Below are 17,902 nucleotides of genomic sequence, written 5' to 3'. Positions count from 1 at the left end.
AGGGGCTCAGGCGCTTCGGCCCCATTGCCTGGCTTTTGGGAGGGGGCGAGAACCCGCACTCAGGGGAGCCCCACTTCACGACCACAGCCCCCCAGAGGGCCAGGGGTGCTTCCAAGGGGAGCTTGGGCTCCGACTGCGTGGCCTGAGATGGCACGGGACCGAGGGAGCTCTGAGGGGGCATCTCCAGCTGAGAAAAGGACCTCCCTTCCCCCGTCGGAGCAGCTGCATCCCTGACTGCCGGGCGGGCACCTTTGACCTACCGGGGGAGGGCGGTCCCACAGTTACGGGGCCGGTCGCAGGGTTCAGAGGGGGAGGACGGCCCGCACTGGCTCGAACTGTGCAGGCAGTTCGGACCCCCCGCACACACCCCCTCCCCGGGGTGCCCCACTCTCCGCTCCAGCTGGCCCACCCGACAGGGTGGCTGCAGGGCCTAGGGGACCTGAGACAGTTGGGAAATACCCCCTTGGGACCCCTCCGGGGCGACTGCTGGGGGGAAGACAGAGTTCTCCACCCCCATCTTTGCTCTCTGTCACCCCACTCCACTGCCCCTGGTCTGACAGCCCCCACCCTTCAGCTTTTTTCTACTGTCCCAGTGCTGGCCCCACCTCATCTCACAGCCCATTTCCCAAGAGCTCTACAACTGGTGAAAGTAGAGAACTGCCCAGGGAGGGGGCAGAGGCAGGCAAGGGGCAGAGGCGGCTCTCCTGCTAGCCCCAGGCAAGATCAGTCTCCCTCAGGGTACCAAACAGGACACGACTTAGCCATTGTACTTTTATTCACATCATGTATTTTGGCATTTTCCAGAGAAGGGCAGGGAAGAGACAGGGTGGGGGAAAGACAGGCCGGAGGGCGAGGGGGATCCCCATTTCCCTCACAGCCCTCCTTGCCTGACCACACAGGGAGCAAACACAAAGAGGGAGGGGAGGCCCGGACGCCCCCTCCTGTGGAAGAGGCCGCACAAAGCTACACCCGCACGCACACACAAACAAGCCCCCCTCCACACCAGGGGCCAGCAGGATTACACAGAGAAGCAGAGCACTGTGGGTTCAAGGGGCAGGGAAAGCAACAATGTCTCCTCACAGACAGGTGGCTGGCCCCTCCCATCCCCTTCCTGCTCTATCCCCAAAGTCTCTCGAGTGTCCCCCGCTTTGCTTGGCCATTCTCCTATGGCCTCTAGCTTCTTCCCTGCTGCTGAGGACAAAAAGAAAAAGGGTACAGAGCAGGGGAGGGGGTGGCTGAAGTCCATCCCTCAGCCCCTGTCCCTCATGCCAGATGGTCCGTCCCCTGTCCTCAGCGGTAAGGGGTCAGGGCAGGCTCTTAGCTGGCCACTCTCTGGTAGAAGTAGATGTAGCCCAGGTCCTTAGGTGGCTTCTCGGAGGCACACACTTTCTGGTCATTGTAGATCACCCATCTGGGGAAGAGGGGAGGGGGAGGGTGGAGAAGGAAGAACAGACTGGGCATCCACTTTGCATTAACTTAGTCTCTGACATAGCCCCTGGAGTTGATCCCGGTGATTCCGGGGCAAAGGTTCCCAACGTTCTCAGCCTGGGCCCCCACACCTACAGGCCAGCTGCGACCTGCCTCAAGGGAGCATCCCAATCCCATTCCCTGCTCGAGTCTTCAAATCCTCCAGTCCCTCTACGGCCACCCCCACCCATTCCTGTCAGGCCCCGGTCCGCAAACTTTTTCTGGAAAGGGCCAGGCACTAAGTAGTTTAGGTTTTGCAGGCCATCCGGTCTCTGACACAATTACTCAACTTTCCTGTTGCAGCGTGAAAACAGCCATGGACGATACATACGTGAGTAAGTGTGGTTATGCTCATTAAAACTTTACTTAGAAAAGCAGGTGGCCTTGGGCTGTCTGTCGTCTGCCGATCCCTGCGGTCAGGCATTCTATCACTTTCTCCTGTCTCTACATGCCCCCATCCAGCAGGCCTTTACCTTCTCCCGCAAATATTCTAAGGACTCCCAGGATGCCCCCACTCATCCCCACCAGCACTCCCCGGTTCAGAACGTACCCTGCCAGGCCCTCACCTGCCTTCCTTCTTGATGTGGCAAACATAGTGACCACACATGGTAGAGGTGCCCATGTGACTGATGAAGGCAAAGAGCTGATACTCTAGAGGAGACAAAGAGAGGGATCCCTGAGCGCCAGTCCAAAGATGCATCTAACAGCCCAAACTCAGGACACCAATCTCAGGGACTGGGGGGCAGCAACTGGGTCACAAGTCTGTCTCGGCCTCCTAGAAGCCCACCTTCCAAAGCCACGTCAGTGGAAAGAAGCTTCTGACCCCTCTGCCCCCTGAGGGAAGCAGAGCTGCCTTGGAATGAGGAGCTGGTAGCAGACTGGCTAGATTCCGCCGGCCCATCCTGTTTCCCAGGGACACTCACTTCCAGGCCCATCCCGGACTTTAGGTCCTACTGGCACAGACTCGGAGATGGAGTCGGCAGCTGAGCGGCCCTCCGAGATGTCCATGGCGGCTTCTGCATCCAGGTCATCAATGTGACTGAAGATCCAGTCCACGGCCCTTTCTAAACTATTGTTCTTGGAGAGGAGGGAAGCGTTACTCTTTCCAACAAGTTGAGGGCCAGAAAGACCACCAGTGAAGGCCTCCACTCCTTCAGCACAGCCACAAAAGGGTGGAGCCCGAGCCTCGGCCGTCCCACACCAGTGGTCCTGGGTCTGGCTCCCAAAGGATGGAACCTCACCCCCACCCGGTTCTTCCCCACCGGCCCCCGGTCCTCAGCCAGGGGCAGCCCATACCGTGGCCCGAAGAGCTTTCAGGGCCTGGTCCCGGGAGAAGCCCATGGAAACGATGGTGCTCACGCAGTCCTCCGGTGGGGGGTCAGCTGCTGCACTTGTGGAACCAGGCCCGCTGGAGCCAGGCAGGATGAGGGGGTTTGCAAAATCTGCGGGGGTGAAGGGGTTGAAGTGTGTGTGGGAGGACAGGGGCCCTGTTCCACCCTGCCGCCCACCCCGGCCTACCTGGATCGTCCATGTGTGACATGACCCAGTTCATGGCGGCCTCGGCCCCACTGTTGCCCGTGTAGTAGACAGCCTTGCGGCAGGCATCCATAGGGAAGCCCATCTCCACCAGCTGGATGATGACCGATTCGTCCAACATGGGTGCTGTGGGGGGAGAAGTGAGGGCACGGTGACCCGACTCCTTGGGCCACTATCTGCTCCTTCTGCCTCCCACAGTTCAGCCCTCTGGCCCTCTCCCAACACCAGCCCCCCAACCCCGGTTCCATGCATTTCCTTTCCAAGGCCTGGCACCTTACTCCAGAACTAAAATGGCGACACGCCATAATGTGGGGGCTGCAGGACTACAGACACAGAACTGAGGCTAAAGCTCTCCCGTGGATCCCCTCCTCGCCCATTCTGAGAATGGGCCCCGTTTCTGGAGTATGCTGCCTCTCCCCACCCCCACGTGCTGAGGTGACAAGGGCAGAGAAGCAAGCGGCCAGGGCTACTGCCATCCACACAGAGAATGTGGCGGGGAGTGCCCTAGTCGGCCCTCACGTCCATCAAGAGGGCAGGGCAAATTTGAAAGGGAGGACAGGAGAAACACGAAGGACAGGGTCAAGGGGAGGCAGGCAGAGAAGACCCCCATCAGCAAAGGAGAGAGACAGGCAGGAAGAAGAGTCACTAACATGTCGGAGAGGAGAAGTGAGGGGAGCAGAAGGAGTCTTCGTCTTCGTTGCCATAGAAACCAAGGCTACCTTTGGGCTCATCCGGAGTGACCAGGGGTGGGGCAATGTCAGGCAGCTCCTCCTCCCCAGGCTGCAGCCCTGTACCCCTCAACTGGGAGATGTCTAGCTCCTCTGGCATCTCAATGGACACATCTGTAATTGGAACGGCGGGAAAAGGGTCACCTCCCCAGCTCCCTGGGGCCCTGCCTGAGAAAGCACTTGGGGATCCTCAAGGCCCTGCCCCACACCTTGGCACTGCTCTGGAATAAGGAGCTGCTCAGAGCGGTACCAATCGCAGGGGTCCCTGTGTAATGTAATGGTGGGCCTGGGAATCAGGAGGCCTGGATTCTAGTCCTAGATCTGCCTCAGGTGCACTACGGACAAGGACGGGGGCCTCCAACTTGTACAACACAATGACCTCATACCTCTGTGGGTCTCGACTTATCTAAGACACGAAGTGAAATCAGGAGTTCTCAAAGTCATCAGGGGCCGTAAGACTCACGAGAACCGTTTCAAGATTATCTAAATGAGAACCTCTTACCAAGTACAAAAGTAAAACTATGAAAATCGCTTTTGGTTGTAATCATCACTGTAAAATCAAGTGTCTTAATATTTTTAGTCCGTGCTTTTCAAACTCGGCTCATTTTGAAACATTTAGGGTTATGTTTTCCTCCTTTGGAGGAAAGGTGGAGAATCACTAGTTTACACAAGGTAAGGCCCCTTCTTTTTCTCGCATTTTCTGCGTAACCTCCCTCACTCGTCCCAGCCACCATACCCAGTTTCTTGGGCACCCAGTCTAAGCCGAAGGTGAACTTCTTGATCTGGATGACCAGGTAGTCAGGGAAAGAGGCAAATCGTGTGGTCCTAGGGAAGAGAGAATGTCCTGGTACCCAGAGAATCCCAAAGTTCTCCTCGCCTGAGACCCCCACCCTGGGGTTCAGCCTCTCGTGGGTAGAAGACCTGATAGCCCAGAAGATACTCCATATTCTTATCTTGCCCTAGGCAGGCATCAGAGCATCTGCAGACAAGGAGCGGCAGAAGCCGGGGTCCTGTCAAAGGTGGGGGAGGAGGGGAAATGGCTGAAATCCCTTGAGACCAAGCACTCTTTCAGATCTCAAGCTTATGCCAAAGACAGAATGAGGCCCAAACTCAGGCCGTTTGCTAGAAATCCAAATTCTGTCCAAAACGGAGACTATGTGCCTTTGCTCTGCCAAGATTGAGGGCACGAGTGGACAGAAGCTGCACGAAAACGTGACCCTGTCCCACAGGAGGAGATGGGGTGATCGGGGCAGGACAAGGGAATGTGGCAATCATCCACGTCGACTGCTGCTGGGAACTCTCCCTTCCCTCGGGGCTAGATGATGAGCAGCCCCAACGGACACGGCCCTGAGACTCCAACCACGAAGGGCCGAAAGACTGAGAACGAGGCAGAGAGTATCTTTGGGGTCACCCTGAGAGCGGCCCGAAGCCTGAGGCGCAGACCAACAGGACTTACTTGACAGCTACTGATTTGGCCTGCAGGGCCGTGCTCCAGAAGTCATCCACCTGCTCCGGGGCCCCATAGGCCTCCAGGCAGGAGCTGAAGGGCACCTGGGCCCGAACCAGCTCCGGTAGTGGTAACTTCTCCTCCTCGGCTTGCCGCCTCTTCTCCTCATACTCCAGAAGCTCCTCTGGTGGCAGAATTGGTGGGTGAGGCCTTCAGAGGCCAATGCCTCTTGCCCTCCTTAGCCTTGCCAGGCTGGCCCGATGGCCGTTGACTACGTCAGCTGCCCTGCCCCCTCCAAACCCCCGTGACACACACCCACGTATGATCTCGCCTCTCGTCCTCAGCACAGTTCTGACAAGCAAGGGTGACCCTACCTCCCCGAGATGGCCCCCGCTCCAGACCTCTGGCTGGGGGAGCAGGGCACACTGTGGGCTCTGCTCCCATAAGGTGTCCTAGCACCCCGCCTAGGCCTCACAGTCCCCCTGCACCCAGGCCTCGCTGAGAGCAACCTGCCTTTGTTAAGGGCCGCGTCCATGCGCACAGGCAGCTGCATGATGTAGTCCACTCGCTGGGTGTACTTCACCTTCTCTGTGGCCAGGCACTTGATCTTTTCCTCCACCAAGAAGCGGAACACCTCGTTAGGGTTTTCAGAGCTCCGACAATTCCTCTATGGGAAAGAGGCAGTGTGGGGAGGTCGGTGCGGCCAGGAAAGGGGATGGGGGCCTGAAAGGGCCACTAGGGGGTCAGGGAGAGAGAGGAGAGGAAGGGAGTCTGCCCCTAGGAGGCATGCGGGTGCAAGAGTAGATCCTTCCCTAATCAACTCCCCCCCCCCAGCCCCGGTGCCATCACGGCACTAGGAGACCGTGGGGGAACGTGTTGGTATTTTTCTCTACAGGCAATAAGCATCTTCATCTCATTTGCTCTGGGTGTACCCTTCATTCGGCTGCAAGCCCATCAGGTATAAGGATCACTGCTTAGCTTTCTCCTCAGGGAAGGCCCAGTGCACGCAGACCCCCGGGGCCCAGCGGCGGGGCTGGTTGGGGCTGACCGGACGGAATGGGCAGGGGGGAGAAGGGCGAGAGCTGCAGGCAGATGGAGGGAGTGCGGAGTGCCCTCCTTGCCGTCTGCCCAGCCCTTACCTCCACCATGTTGATGAGGTGAAGAAAGAACTCTTGGGCATCCTGCTGCCGGTTGGTGGAGAACTCAGGGTGACCCTTGCCAATGAGGGCTTTGAACATCCGAGGGGCAATGCCATCTTGAACTTCCTAGGCAGAGAGCCAGGGCAGCGATTCAGCTGGGGCTCAAGAGGCCACCAAGGGGCCTTGTTTAGACATCTCCCAGACCTGTCTCCCCTTAATTCCAGAGCCTGAAAGGGATAGCGTCCCAGACTCACCTTCTGTTCTGACACCTGCTCCCCATCGCCTGATTCCGGTGCTGGCTTGGAATATTCTCCCGAGAGCAGGCCATGGCCCAGTTTGGCCCTGTGTTAACATCCAAGAGAACCATTTAGCTTCAGCCCACTAATGATCGTCTGACCTCTCTCTGTGCCTTTTCCGCCCCAACTCAACCCCTGCTTACAGCCCTTAGGCAACCCTCTACAACGTGAAAAACCGCAGAGCCCCCAGGAGCCCAACTCAAGGCAGACAGCACGGCCCGGCCCGAGGCAAACATCCTACGCTGCTGCCCTCTCCAGGCGATCATGGAGAACAGAAGGCATACAGGCCGCGAGGCTCTCGAGAACCTTTGTACACGGGACCTGGCTACATACACCTGGGTGCTGAAGTCCTGGGTAGGGTCCGTCGGGGCATTCTGGAAGATCTTCTCCAGCTTATCCACATACCTAAGAGCCAAGGGAAGCATAATTGAAGGCGCGACGGCCTGGGCTCCAAGGGAAAGGGGAGGGAGTATTATCCACTTGCTCAGGGAACGGGCTCCCTCCAGAGTGGGGAGTTATGTGGTTCAACCACGGAGTCCCATTCCTTCCCATTTCTTCCCAGCCACCTGTCCTTCCTCCCCTTCTCAACTATGCCAGCATGTGGTGCACTCCGCTGCCTTCTTTCCCGGCCTCCTTTCCAGGAGCGAGCCAGGGGAGGGGAGAAGGCAGCCTGGGAGAAGGGCAAGGACAGTTCCCATTCTGTGGGACGGAACGGGTCAACACGTTGTTAAGTTTCCACATATGCATGGAGTCCTTCTCAGTTAGAAGGCAGACTCCTTTCTGCTCAGAATGGGCCTTTTCTCTCTCCTGGTGTCCCAGGCCCTCCCCTCCCCTCCAAGGGCTACATGGCCACGGCAGGTCCTCATCTGCTGTCACTGGCCTGAAGTGAAGAGCACCTCCTCCCCTGCTGAGTCAGTCAGGAGGCCAGGGAGCGCCCTGGGGTTCGGTGTTCTGCCCTCGCTGGGGCCCATGGGGCCGGGGAACAGGGCTGCTCTAACTGATGGGAGTACGCCAGCCACAGCGTCACGGGAACGAAGACCGAGCCAGAACACAGAAGTCCTGACGGTGGCTGAAGGACTGTGCCTAGAGGCTGGCTACCGGCAGAGCTGCGGGGTCAGGGGTCCAGTCACCGGGAGGGGGTGCCACTCACTTCCTCTGGAAGTCGGGGATGCTGAAGAGCACCTGGACCACCGAGTTGAGGTAGCAGCTGTTACCCAGGTTCCGGATGCCCGTGTAGCCAGGCCCAAACAGGGGCTTCAGTGGCACACCTGACTCCTGGATCAGCTCCCATTCGCCAATCCGCTGGTTCATATCAATCTCCAGCTCTGTCATCGTCTTGTCCGTCTGCAAGGGAAGGGGCACTTCAGACACAGTGGGAAACTCAGTCCTGGATTTTTCTCACCGATCCCTCACAGGGTCCAGGACAGTCCCCAGCTGGAGCTTCGGATGTGTTCAATTACGGACTCTCACACGGGAGACACAATGGATATCCCCAGTCCCAGTCCCGGAAGGCCACGAGTGATTGTCCCCGAGGCCTGTGAGCCATCAGGCCTCCGCTCTGGTGACAGGAAGAAATGAATGCGATTCCGTCTGCTTGAAGTGTTTTTCTCATTCCTTCTCACCCCTCAGCTCTGCACTCAAACATCGCTTCCTTCACCCCCTCGACCAGCCAGGTCCTCCCGCTGTATGCCACTCCTGCACCACCTGTCTCTGTCTCTCCCTTTTTTTACTGAGCGTGGAGCCCAACACAGGGCTTGAACTCACAACTCTGACATCAAGACCTGAGCTGAGATCAGAAGTCAGACGCTTAACCCACTAAGCCACCCAGGCGCCCCTCTATATCTCTCTCACAGCACCCATCGGTTTGTGATTATTCACTCATTTACCTGAGCACATGATAAATGTCCCTTTCCATCTAGACTGTAAGTCTCTGTCTTAGTCACACTGTGACTAGCACATAGTACGTACTCAGTAGTATTCAATGAATGAATAAATTATTCTAGAAGGTTTTTCAAAGGAAGCGCAAATGTCTTGGGGACTGGGATAACTGTGGCAGCTGCCGTGGACACGCTGCTTCAGCCTCAGGCCGGGAAGCGCCCAGTGGGCGGGGATGAGGAGAATCTGAAGCTGGAGGGGACCTCACCTTCTGCATCTTTAGCATGTCGATGCCAAAGTGGGACAGGTGCTCAGCCAGGTTGGGGTCCAGGACCATGTCATCCTCGTCATAGGAGTACACGTCTAGGGCAGGAGGCAGGAGCAGGGTCAGAAGGGGTGGTTCTGGCCAGGCCTGGCCACCAATCCCACTCCCTGCCCCGAGGGGGCGCTGGTGGGACAGAAGGATGAGCCCGTAAAGGTAACCCTCTTGGCTGCCCTGAGTAGCAGCGAAGTCATGGGCCCTTCGGAGACTGGCTGGCTGGGAAGATGGGGTGAAAGAGCGCGAGGGCTGGAGTTACTTGTGACTCTACCACGCAGGGTAAGGTGCTAGGGTCCGATGGGTTTGGAAGGATACTCGCTAAACAGATAATGCTGGTTACATAACCTCTAAGAAAGGGACTGGGTTTCGGGGGTTAACTGAAGATTTAGTCTCATCTGCGGTATTTTCATTGTTTATCAAGAGAATGTACTGACGTGTTACTTGTGTCATACACAATGAGTAACAGTTCAGACACACTTCAGCATGGAGGGAGCTGGAGGAGGGGAGGGGAGGAAGTACCAGCTCCGTCGGGTGTGATGGTGCCCAGCTTGACAGCTAACGGGTAGCCCGTCTCCCTGTAATGCTCCACAGCATGGTTGTTGCCCCCACTGCCATCGAAGTAGCGTCGGCCGCAGAGAATGGAGCCATCTGTCAGGTTGAGCCACAGGTTCTCTCTCATGTCACACTTGGAACACTTCCAGCCACTAACCCAGGGAGAAGAAAGTCAGCTGAGATAGGGGTCAGGGGTCATGGGATTGGCCCCCTGCCAGTCCAAGAGCTCTCTCTTCTCCTCTCCTCTAGACATCCCTTTGCTGAGTTCATCTTCCCTAGTCCCCCTCCTTAGCCTGCTCCTGACCCTCTCCCCACCAGAACCCCCTGTTCTGGGGGTTGTGCCCCAAGGTGGAAGGGCCAGGCCTCACCAGGGAGGGATTCGAGAAGGGTTGTCCAGCTGCTTGAGGTTGAAGGCATGCTTAGACACCTGCCGTACTTCCCCATCCCAGGCCTGCACCTCCTGCTTGCGGAAGGCTGAGTCAGCCGACAGTAGGGCCTCCACTGCACTGGTCACCTGGGGGAAGCAGAGGGTCAGAGACGGTACCCAGCCCTCCCCCGTGCCCTGCCCCTCTAGCCCCTCAGTCTCCAGCTCTCTCGGGGCTTGCCCAAGACATCACTGCTCGGGCCCCGCTTGCCCTAGAGACCCTGGTAGGGCGGGAAAGTATTCGTACCCGATCTCTGACGATGTCAGGCAGTCCCCCCAACCCATCCCGGGCAATCTCCAGGTAATCCGGTAAAATAACAATCTTCACATCCTCATCATATTCAAACTTCTCCTCGCTGAGGTCAAACCCGCCTTCCATGCCTGGTGAAACAGGGAAGAGGAGGGAGGGTAGGACAACCACCACAGGTAAATGTCCCTCCTCTGATACAGCATCTCATTGTGGGCCACTGATCAGGACCATTCTTTTGGGGCTTTCCTAGAACGTCTAAGAGCGGGGAAGACCAGCTCAGGAAGAACAGGACTGTGATGGTGCTCACCAATAGCCAGCCGGGTGGGCTTCTTACGGGGGGGGTCTCCAGTGCTTGTAGTGGTGTCCTCCTCTTTCTGCAATGACGCAGGAAGGGCCAGGATCAGCAAATGGGGAGGACAGACAGGACAGAGTGGGTTAATCTTAGAAGGGAATGGAGCTAAAAAAACATGGGTGCTGAGTTCTAATGATACCAACAGAAATAGGTGAGAGGGGGAAATTGAGGCCAATCGGAGGTCAGAACAGAAGAGACAGATTCAAAATGGAGGCCCAGGGGCCTGTGCCTGAATATCCCCAGGCCCTGCCCCAGCCCTGTCCCTACCGGGCGCCGGGTCCTCCGGAGGTGCAGGTAGACTCGCTGGCCTGTCTTGTTGAAATGTCTCTCCACATACTGTTTCCCAAAGCCCAGGAATGTGTTCATGCAGATGTAGAGGCCACCCTCAGACTCCTGCAGTACAAGGAGAAGCAGGGGAGAAAACACAGGGAGGATGAAGCCTGGTGGGGAAATCAAGACCTAGGGCCAGACACGGCTGGTTTCCAAAAGAAAAGCTCTGTTCTTCAACACCATGTGGCTCTTGGCAGCCTTTTAGGACCCAGTACATGGCAAAGATTCTCCCCATTCTCCTACGACTTTGATAACAACCAAGGATACCAGGGGCTGAGCAACACCTGTCAGTCACCACTCCTCTTCCTTCTTGTTCCTTCTTTGGGCTTTGGAGCCTTCCAATCAATTATAGAGAACTCCCTTTATCTCTTTTTTTTAAGATTTTATTTACTTGAGAGAGAGAGAGAGTGCGAGCACACAAGCAGAGGGAGTGGGAGAGAGAGGGGCAGGTTCCCCACTGAGCAGGTAGCCCAGCAAAGGACTCGATCCCAGGACTCCGGGATCATGACCTGAGCCAAAGGCAGACTGAGTCACCCAGGCACCCCCCTTTACCTCTTTCCTTGAGGTAAATGGGAATCAAATACCATGGACTTCCAGTGCCACTGATTATATTCAGAGGGAAAAGGGGTCCTTTCCTTGGAGAAGAAAGGCCTGCATGGCAGACACAGAACCTAAACCAGGGACACAATGACAAACCCTGCCTCATCTCCAGGACTCAGAAAACTTTCCGGACTGGAGGAGCCGAGATTCTAAAACTTGAACAATACACCCAGCTCCTGAGCTTGCCAGCAAGCCCAGACTTTTCCTTTACCACACCCTACTAGGTCGTCAAACCTTGGTCCACACTGAGGCTTCTCCCTCCTTTCCTGCTAAAGCCTGGCTCCAGGGTAACAATGCCTTGTCCGGGGGCGCCTGGGTGGCTCAGTCGGTTAAGTGTCTGCCTTCGGCTCAGGTCAGAATCCCAGGGTCCTGGGATGGAGCCCCGCATCGGGCCCCCTGCTCCGCGGGAAGCCTGCTTCTCCCTTTCCCACTCCCCCTGCTTGTGTTCCCTCTCTCGCTGTGTCTCTGTCAAATAAATAAATAATCTTAAAAACAAACAAACAAACAAACAAACAAACAAACAAAACAATGCCTTGTCTGGGGCTCACTGCTATACCTGGGCCTAGTTTGACAGAGACATGAAGACCAGCATTCTCCAGCCACTACCCTGCTGCCTCCCCTCTGACCAATAACTAAATCCCCACTGACGTCCATCAACTGCCAACCTCAAAGCCATTCCCTCTGTAGAATAATCTAGCAACACCTGCTAAGACAGCTAAAATACATATAACCCAGGAAGAAAACAGGGAAAGACAAGGGTCCACCCTAAATCACGGCTAAGGAGGGAGGATGAGCTTGTCTAAAACAGAACAAGTCTGCCAGTGCCTTTGTGAATAGTGATGGATAAGGTGGAGGAGATAAGTGGAGAAAACAAGAGTCTTCCCTCAGATCCAAGCAACGACAGGCATCTTCTTCCTTGAATAAACGTCTCAGTGGCCTTGAAAAATTCTCTGCTGTGATATGAAAAATAGGGCACTGTCTAAGGCAGTTAGTTGTTGATCCCATAGATTGCTCTGTACCATTCCCTAGAACAGTGTGGATTACAATGTTGATGAGCAAATGGAACATTTTTCATCAGGGAAGTCAAATAAGCTCTCTTCCACCATGAACCCAATTTGAGGATAATCAAACACGCTGGTAGTTGGTTAGGAAAGCAACTAAGCCACACTGGAGATCTCCTGACTTGGGATGAGAGAAGGAAAGTATAACAAGCTTACAAAAACACCATTTGGATTATTCGAAGCAGTTACCAAGGAGAGACAGACAGGAGTGTGAAGAGGGAGCCACTGACTTCTACCATCTGTTGGTAATTAAGAAAAACCTTTCCCTCCTGAGGAAGACAGTGCTTCACCAAGCCCTGCACTTGATGAACTGGGTGGCATGTGGGGAGCTCCGCGGTAACCGAACTCCTCTGTTGGAAATAAACGCTGGTTTCCCCAAGGCTTGGGAACCCTGGAGCTCTGCTCTGAGCCATCCTCTTTTAGCTCTGCCAAAGCCAGACTCCAGAGAAGCAGCACATTGTCTGAGGCTCAGATCAAAGCCTAGCAAACCAAGCAAACCACAAATCACAGTGATGATCCTGAACTGGGCCTTAGATCATGCTGCTATACTCAGCACTGGCGATGCATTAATGAAGCCTTTCCACTCTGACTTGCAGTTTTCCCAGCCATGAGCTGTTCTGGCTGAACACCCTGGGCAGGGCCCAGCGGCCGCTGGTCGGGAGGGGTAGAGAGGGGGGCGGATCCCAACCAGGCTGCTGCCCTCTCAGTTAAGACTCTGGCCAGGCCAAAGGCTAGTCTCCGCTTGAGGGTGACACAGGAAGGCAGAACTGCAGGAAGAGAGGTTCCGGGTGGAGCCTGCAAAACGTGAAGCATGGTGTGGGTGGAGGCTTTGTCTAACTAGTCAAGGGTGGGACCGGGATGGGAAAGGGGTCTTAGTATCCTCCACGAAAGACACCGTCTCTCTGGGAATACTTTTAAAAGGGTTCCCTCTGCTCTCTGTGATGGGCGGGAAAAAGAGAGGGGGCTGCAGTCACAGGTCACCTCAAAGGAGAAAAGACTAGAGCTTTCCTCCCTTCTTTCCTCTCCTCCCTACCACCAATGACCCACCTCCCCGCCCCCTGTCCACATTAACCATGGGTGGAGTCTCTCTAACTTGGCCCTTCTCAGAACTGGCCTTCTTCACGGTCCCTTCCAGACTACTAGGCGCCTACGAACTGCAGTCCCCACCCTCCAACCCTAACACCGGCCCCGAACAGTGCGGGGTCGCCCCATCCCTCCGGCACGAGACTACAAAACCCGGAGAGCCGTGCGCGGCAGGCAAGGCCAACTCCCAGGCTTTCGCAGGGGTCCACTTGGGGGATGTAGTCCGACGATCGGGATGCGCCTCTGGCTTGGAACGGCAATGAGGGGAGAGAGCGACTACGATCCCCACAGTGCTCCACGAGACGGGGAACGGGCGAGGCGGGCGCGGTGCCTTCCGGGGGCGGTAGTCATACGACAGCTCCAGCTAATTGAATGCAACGGCAGGGAGGCGCGTGGGAGACTACAAGTCCCATGGTGCATCGCAGGGAGGCGGTAGCCCAAGCCTTGCAGGCCCCGGCAGAATGACCAGGGCGATGGAAGGAAGTCGTGCTCGCTCCGGGCGTGGGGAATGGGCTTACCGGTGTGTCGAAGGAGAAGGCGCACTCGTCTTTGTGGACCCGGTCTCCAGCCTTAGGAACCCGGATCGTCGGTAATACTGACAGCAGCGCCTCCTCACTCAGCTCCGCCATGACACCGGCAGCAGCTCCTCCACACACAGCGGCTCCCACCGTTCCCAGTCCCCCACCCCCTAGGCTTGCCGTCCAATGAGCACTACTCGTTAGGTGCATGCGCTAAAGGGAGGACGCGCGAGAATGGCAGTTGGACGCAGCCTGCCTACTAGTGCTCCGCCCTCTGCCCTACTCTTGGCTAACGCCAATGAAAAGCGCTTCTAATGCAACCGATGGTCGAAGGAACCAATCCCACGCTCCCAAGGGCAGAGCGCATGTAGAGCAGCGAGGTGGGTCCCCGAGTTTTGGATGCTCGGACTCTGGGACCCCTACAGTCCCTTCGCGTGCCTTCTATCAAAGAGCAGAAACTGACGGTTGTTTAAACCAATCAATCCCAGAAACTTTCCTGGGTCCTGTCCAATCGGAAAATAGAAGGCCAGTTGTACTCTTGGTATTTGAAAAGGGGCTGTCCAATGAGGCGGAGTTTGAGAGGGTTGGGGTCGAGTGATTGATAACTCCGTCAACCAATAAGGATTACTATCTCTGTCGCCTCAGAAAAACCTTCACAACTTCGTCTCCAGCTGGATCTGTACAAAATCGCGTAAAATTTCATGACTCTATTTTTTTTTAGTAAGATCATTTGGCTTAGAAACTGAAGGTCGTAAAAGCGAAGACTGGCACTCCTCAAAGTCTCACGACAGACAACTCGGAACCCGTTGCGGGACAAAAGTCCCCTTATCGGGGCGGCGTCAGCCCTGGACAAGCCGAGCCGCTGCTCATTGGCCCAATGGTCCTCATGATAGACGTCGTCCCAGCCCAATGGCTTCCTGCACTGGAGGCGGGTCTCACAAGGAGGCCTATAGGAGCCTGCGTCGGCTCCACCAATAGAGTCAAAGCAGGGGGCGTGGCGGGAGGTTTGAAACTCGGCGTCGGGAGTTGAGGCTCGAGCTGCTGTGCACCCAAGAGAGGAATCGGGGCCTGGTAAGTGATTTGAATTAATTAGTGAGTAAGTTAGAGGGACCAGCGGGCCCGGAACGAGCCGGCCTGTCAGCTGCACCAGTCATTATCTCCACAGAGGCCTCTGGCCCAGGGGCCGGACGGCTCCTCGACTGGGAACCGGGAAGATCGGGTGGTCTGCAGTCAGAGGTCAGACGTGGTCGCGGCAATGGCTGAGACCTGAGTCATTTCTCACAGGCGTCCCCTCCTCGCCCCGGGCCGGGCCCTGCCCCACCTTATTCTTCCTGGTTGAGATGGGCTCAGCCAAGAGCTTCCCAGTCACTCCGGCGCGGCCTCCGCCGCACAACAAGCTTCTGGCCCGAGTGGCGGACCCCCGTTCACCTAGTGCCGGCATCCTGCGCACTCCCATCCAGGTACTCCGGGCCGGGGTGGGGGAGGCGGAGTCGGAATTCTTGGGCTTCTGCCTAACCTGATTCTGAGAAAGCCCTCACGCCCTCCTCCTCTTTCTATTTGAGGCCTTGTTTTCCACTTTCTTAATCCGGATGGGGTAGGCGGAATGCCTGAGGGGCGCTGGCAGTGCCTGCCTGGAATATCCACCTGGGGCTAGAGACCTGGGACGGAAGAAAGAGTCTGGGTCCAGACTTGTTGTAGCCTTTGGTTCTACCAGGTGGAGAGCTCTCCACAGCCAAACCTACCAGCAGGGGAGCCGCTGGAGGGTCTCAATCAGGCCCAAGACTCAGATCCCCGCTCTCCTACCCTTGGCATTGCACGGACACCTATGAAGACCAGCAGCGGAGGTAAATGGTGGGCCCAGGGAATTTTGGTAAGGCTGTCACCTAGCGTCCGTGGGTTAGGCCAATGAAGCCATCTTCTGAGAGCTCCTTCTTAAAGGAGCCTCCATCCTCTTGCTTTGAACCAATCTCACTCTTCTCTCAACATTTCTCCTCTCACCTTGATTTCTCTCTTCCCAATCCCTCACCCACCAGGGCATGAATCCTAAAGTTCCTGTATCTTTTCCTCCTTGCTGAATGGTTTGTATCATTGGGTCACTATCTCACTTGACTTCTCCCCTCTAGAACCCCCAAGCCCACTGGTGAAACAGCTGAGTGAAGTATTTGAGACCGAAGCCCCCAAATCGAATCTGCCCCCAGAGCCTGTTCTGCCCTTAGAGGCAACTTCATCTTTTGAATTGGACTTGCCTCTGGGCACCCAGTTTTCCCTTGAGGACCAGATGCCACCCTGGAGCCAGACTGAGCTCCCCTCCAAGCAGGTGTTCTCCAAGGAGGAAGCAGGACAACCCTCAGAAACCCCCATGGCCAGCCAGGGCTCGGACAAGCCCTTGAGAGACCCTGAGACTCCCCGATCTTCAGGTACAGAATCTAAGGGCAAGGTAGAGGGAAGAGAAATCGGGATAATGTCCACGGATGAGTGTAGGAGGAATAAACTGTAAGCCCCTAATTTTGGCTTTTGGCTTTATCTCCTTACCCACCCTAGGTTCTAAGCACAATAGACGGAAAGCAAATGGCAAGGTACTAGGGAGATCTCCCCTCACAATCCTACAGGATGACAACTCCCCCGGAACTCTGACACCACGACAGGTAAAGGGAGAGAGGGTGAAAACCGTTACTAAGAAATCCAGGGTAGAGGGTGGGAAGCCTTTTTACCCAATCTTCGCTCTCTTGAACAGCGTCCCTCCCTGCTCCAACTCACACACTGCTTTTGGCAGGGTAAGCGGCCTTCTCCCCTGAGTGACAATGCTAGGGAGCTAAAGGAAGGGGCCGTTCTGGGAACTGGACGACTTCTGAAAACTGGAGGCCGAGTGTGGGAGCAGGGCCAGGATCAGGACAAGGAAAATCAGCACTTTCCAAACTTGGTGGAGAACTAGGCCGAGTATGGCCCCAGCACTGGCTTCAGCCGGGGCCTAGTGATGTTGCGTCCCCTCAACCCCGTCTTTCCCTGGGAGACTGGAAAGGCTTGTTGTCTTCAACGCCCCCCGAAACTCCCAGCTCGGGGACTGAGCGCTTTCTTGGGCTCTCTTTGTGTCTCCTGTGTTTCTTGTATATTAAAGAACGTGGTTTTAAATGATGTTTTCAAGTGTTCTACCTAAACCTTGCAGTGGGCTTCTGTATGTAGAAAAGCAGCCTGAGGAACTTGGGTTCCCTGTCCTCCAAGCCTCTTTCACATGCTTCCCTTAAATCCTGGGGTTCCCCAGAGGTCTGTCCTTGGCCTTCTCTTGCTCCCCCTAGGTGTTCACTTCTAGGGCTTTAGCTGTCATTCACTTATATTCTGGTAACTTCCAGGTCCCTCCAACTAGCCCTGACCTTTATCCAGCTGCCCTGTAGGCACTACAGAGTCAGTTTATCTAAAGTTGAATTTCTGCTCTTTCCCCCAGAGCTATTCCTCATCCCATATTCTCTATCCCTGATTATACCCCCTGTTATCCAAACCTGAACTTTGGCCATTATCTTGAATGCCTCCCTTTTAATATCCCATACCCTAGCACTAAATTCTGGTGATTCTATATCTTTCATCTCTTCCCCATCCCTTTCCTTGGCCCCCTGTCCTACCGCTCTTGATTTTTTTTTTTTTTAAGATTTTATTTATTTGTCAGAGAGAGTGAGTGAGCGCACAAGCAGGGGGAGCGGCAGGCAGAGAGAGAAGCAGGCTCCCCGCTGAGCAAGGAGCCCAGTGCGGGACTCGATCCCAGGACCCTGGGATCATGACCCAAGCCGAAGGCAGTCGCTTAACCAACTGAGCCACCCAGGCGTCCCTCCCGCTCTTGATTTCTTGCCATCTCCCTCCTGCCTTGTTTCCTTCCAGTCTCCCTTCCCACCATTTCATCAACCTACACCCGCCGCTGGGGTGACCTTTCTGAGAA

The 17,902-nt window shown here is 55.9% G+C and overlaps 2 protein-coding genes across 6 annotated transcripts; one reads left to right on the top strand and one right to left on the bottom strand.

Annotated features, from left to right (window-relative positions):
• Positions 1-757: 757 nt before the first annotated feature.
• Positions 758-14,111, bottom strand: USP5 (ubiquitin specific peptidase 5). 2 transcript variants are annotated; one of them, XM_036069318.2, is made up of 20 exons: positions 13,978-14,111; positions 10,653-10,778; positions 10,341-10,407; positions 10,031-10,164; positions 9,728-9,873; positions 9,327-9,511; positions 8,757-8,851; positions 7,764-7,957; positions 6,947-7,018; positions 6,572-6,659; positions 6,318-6,443; positions 5,692-5,845; positions 5,188-5,362; positions 4,468-4,556; positions 3,654-3,845; positions 2,986-3,129; positions 2,764-2,909; positions 2,391-2,544; positions 2,034-2,118; positions 758-1,411 (listed from the first exon to the last, which is right to left on the bottom strand). In XM_036069318.2, exons 1-20 carry the CDS (start codon positions 14,086-14,088, stop codon positions 1,318-1,320), a joined length of 2,577 nt encoding a protein of 858 aa, XP_035925211.1. In that variant the 5' UTR covers positions 14,089-14,111; the 3' UTR covers positions 758-1,317. The 2 variants fall into 2 exon arrangements, with proteins under 2 accessions (XP_035925211.1, XP_035925213.1); XM_036069320.2 differs by having other exon boundaries at positions 3,723-3,845.
• A 216-nt stretch (positions 14,112-14,327) lies between these two features.
• CDCA3 (cell division cycle associated 3) lies at positions 14,328-17,106 on the top strand. 4 transcript variants are annotated; one of them, XM_078075544.1, is made up of 6 exons: positions 14,328-15,048; positions 15,262-15,437; positions 15,692-15,821; positions 16,101-16,394; positions 16,519-16,622; positions 16,751-17,106. In XM_078075544.1, exons 2-6 carry the CDS (start codon positions 15,318-15,320, stop codon positions 16,907-16,909), a joined length of 807 nt encoding a protein of 268 aa, XP_077931670.1. In that variant the 5' UTR covers positions 14,328-15,048; positions 15,262-15,317; the 3' UTR covers positions 16,910-17,106. The 4 variants fall into 4 exon arrangements, with proteins under 4 accessions (XP_077931670.1, XP_035925227.1, XP_035925226.1 ...); XM_036069334.2 differs by having other exon boundaries at positions 16,712-17,106; XM_036069333.2 differs by having other exon boundaries at positions 15,143-15,437; positions 16,712-17,106.
• The last annotated feature ends 796 nt before the right edge of the window (positions 17,107-17,902 follow it).

The sequence above is a fragment of the Halichoerus grypus genome, chromosome 6 (genome assembly GCF_964656455.1).
Source record: "Halichoerus grypus chromosome 6, mHalGry1.hap1.1, whole genome shotgun sequence".
NCBI classification, from domain to species: Eukaryota; Metazoa; Chordata; class Mammalia; order Carnivora; family Phocidae; genus Halichoerus; species Halichoerus grypus.
The sequence above is the reverse complement of the archived record's forward strand: the minus strand, read 5'-3'. Positions and strand labels throughout refer to the sequence as shown.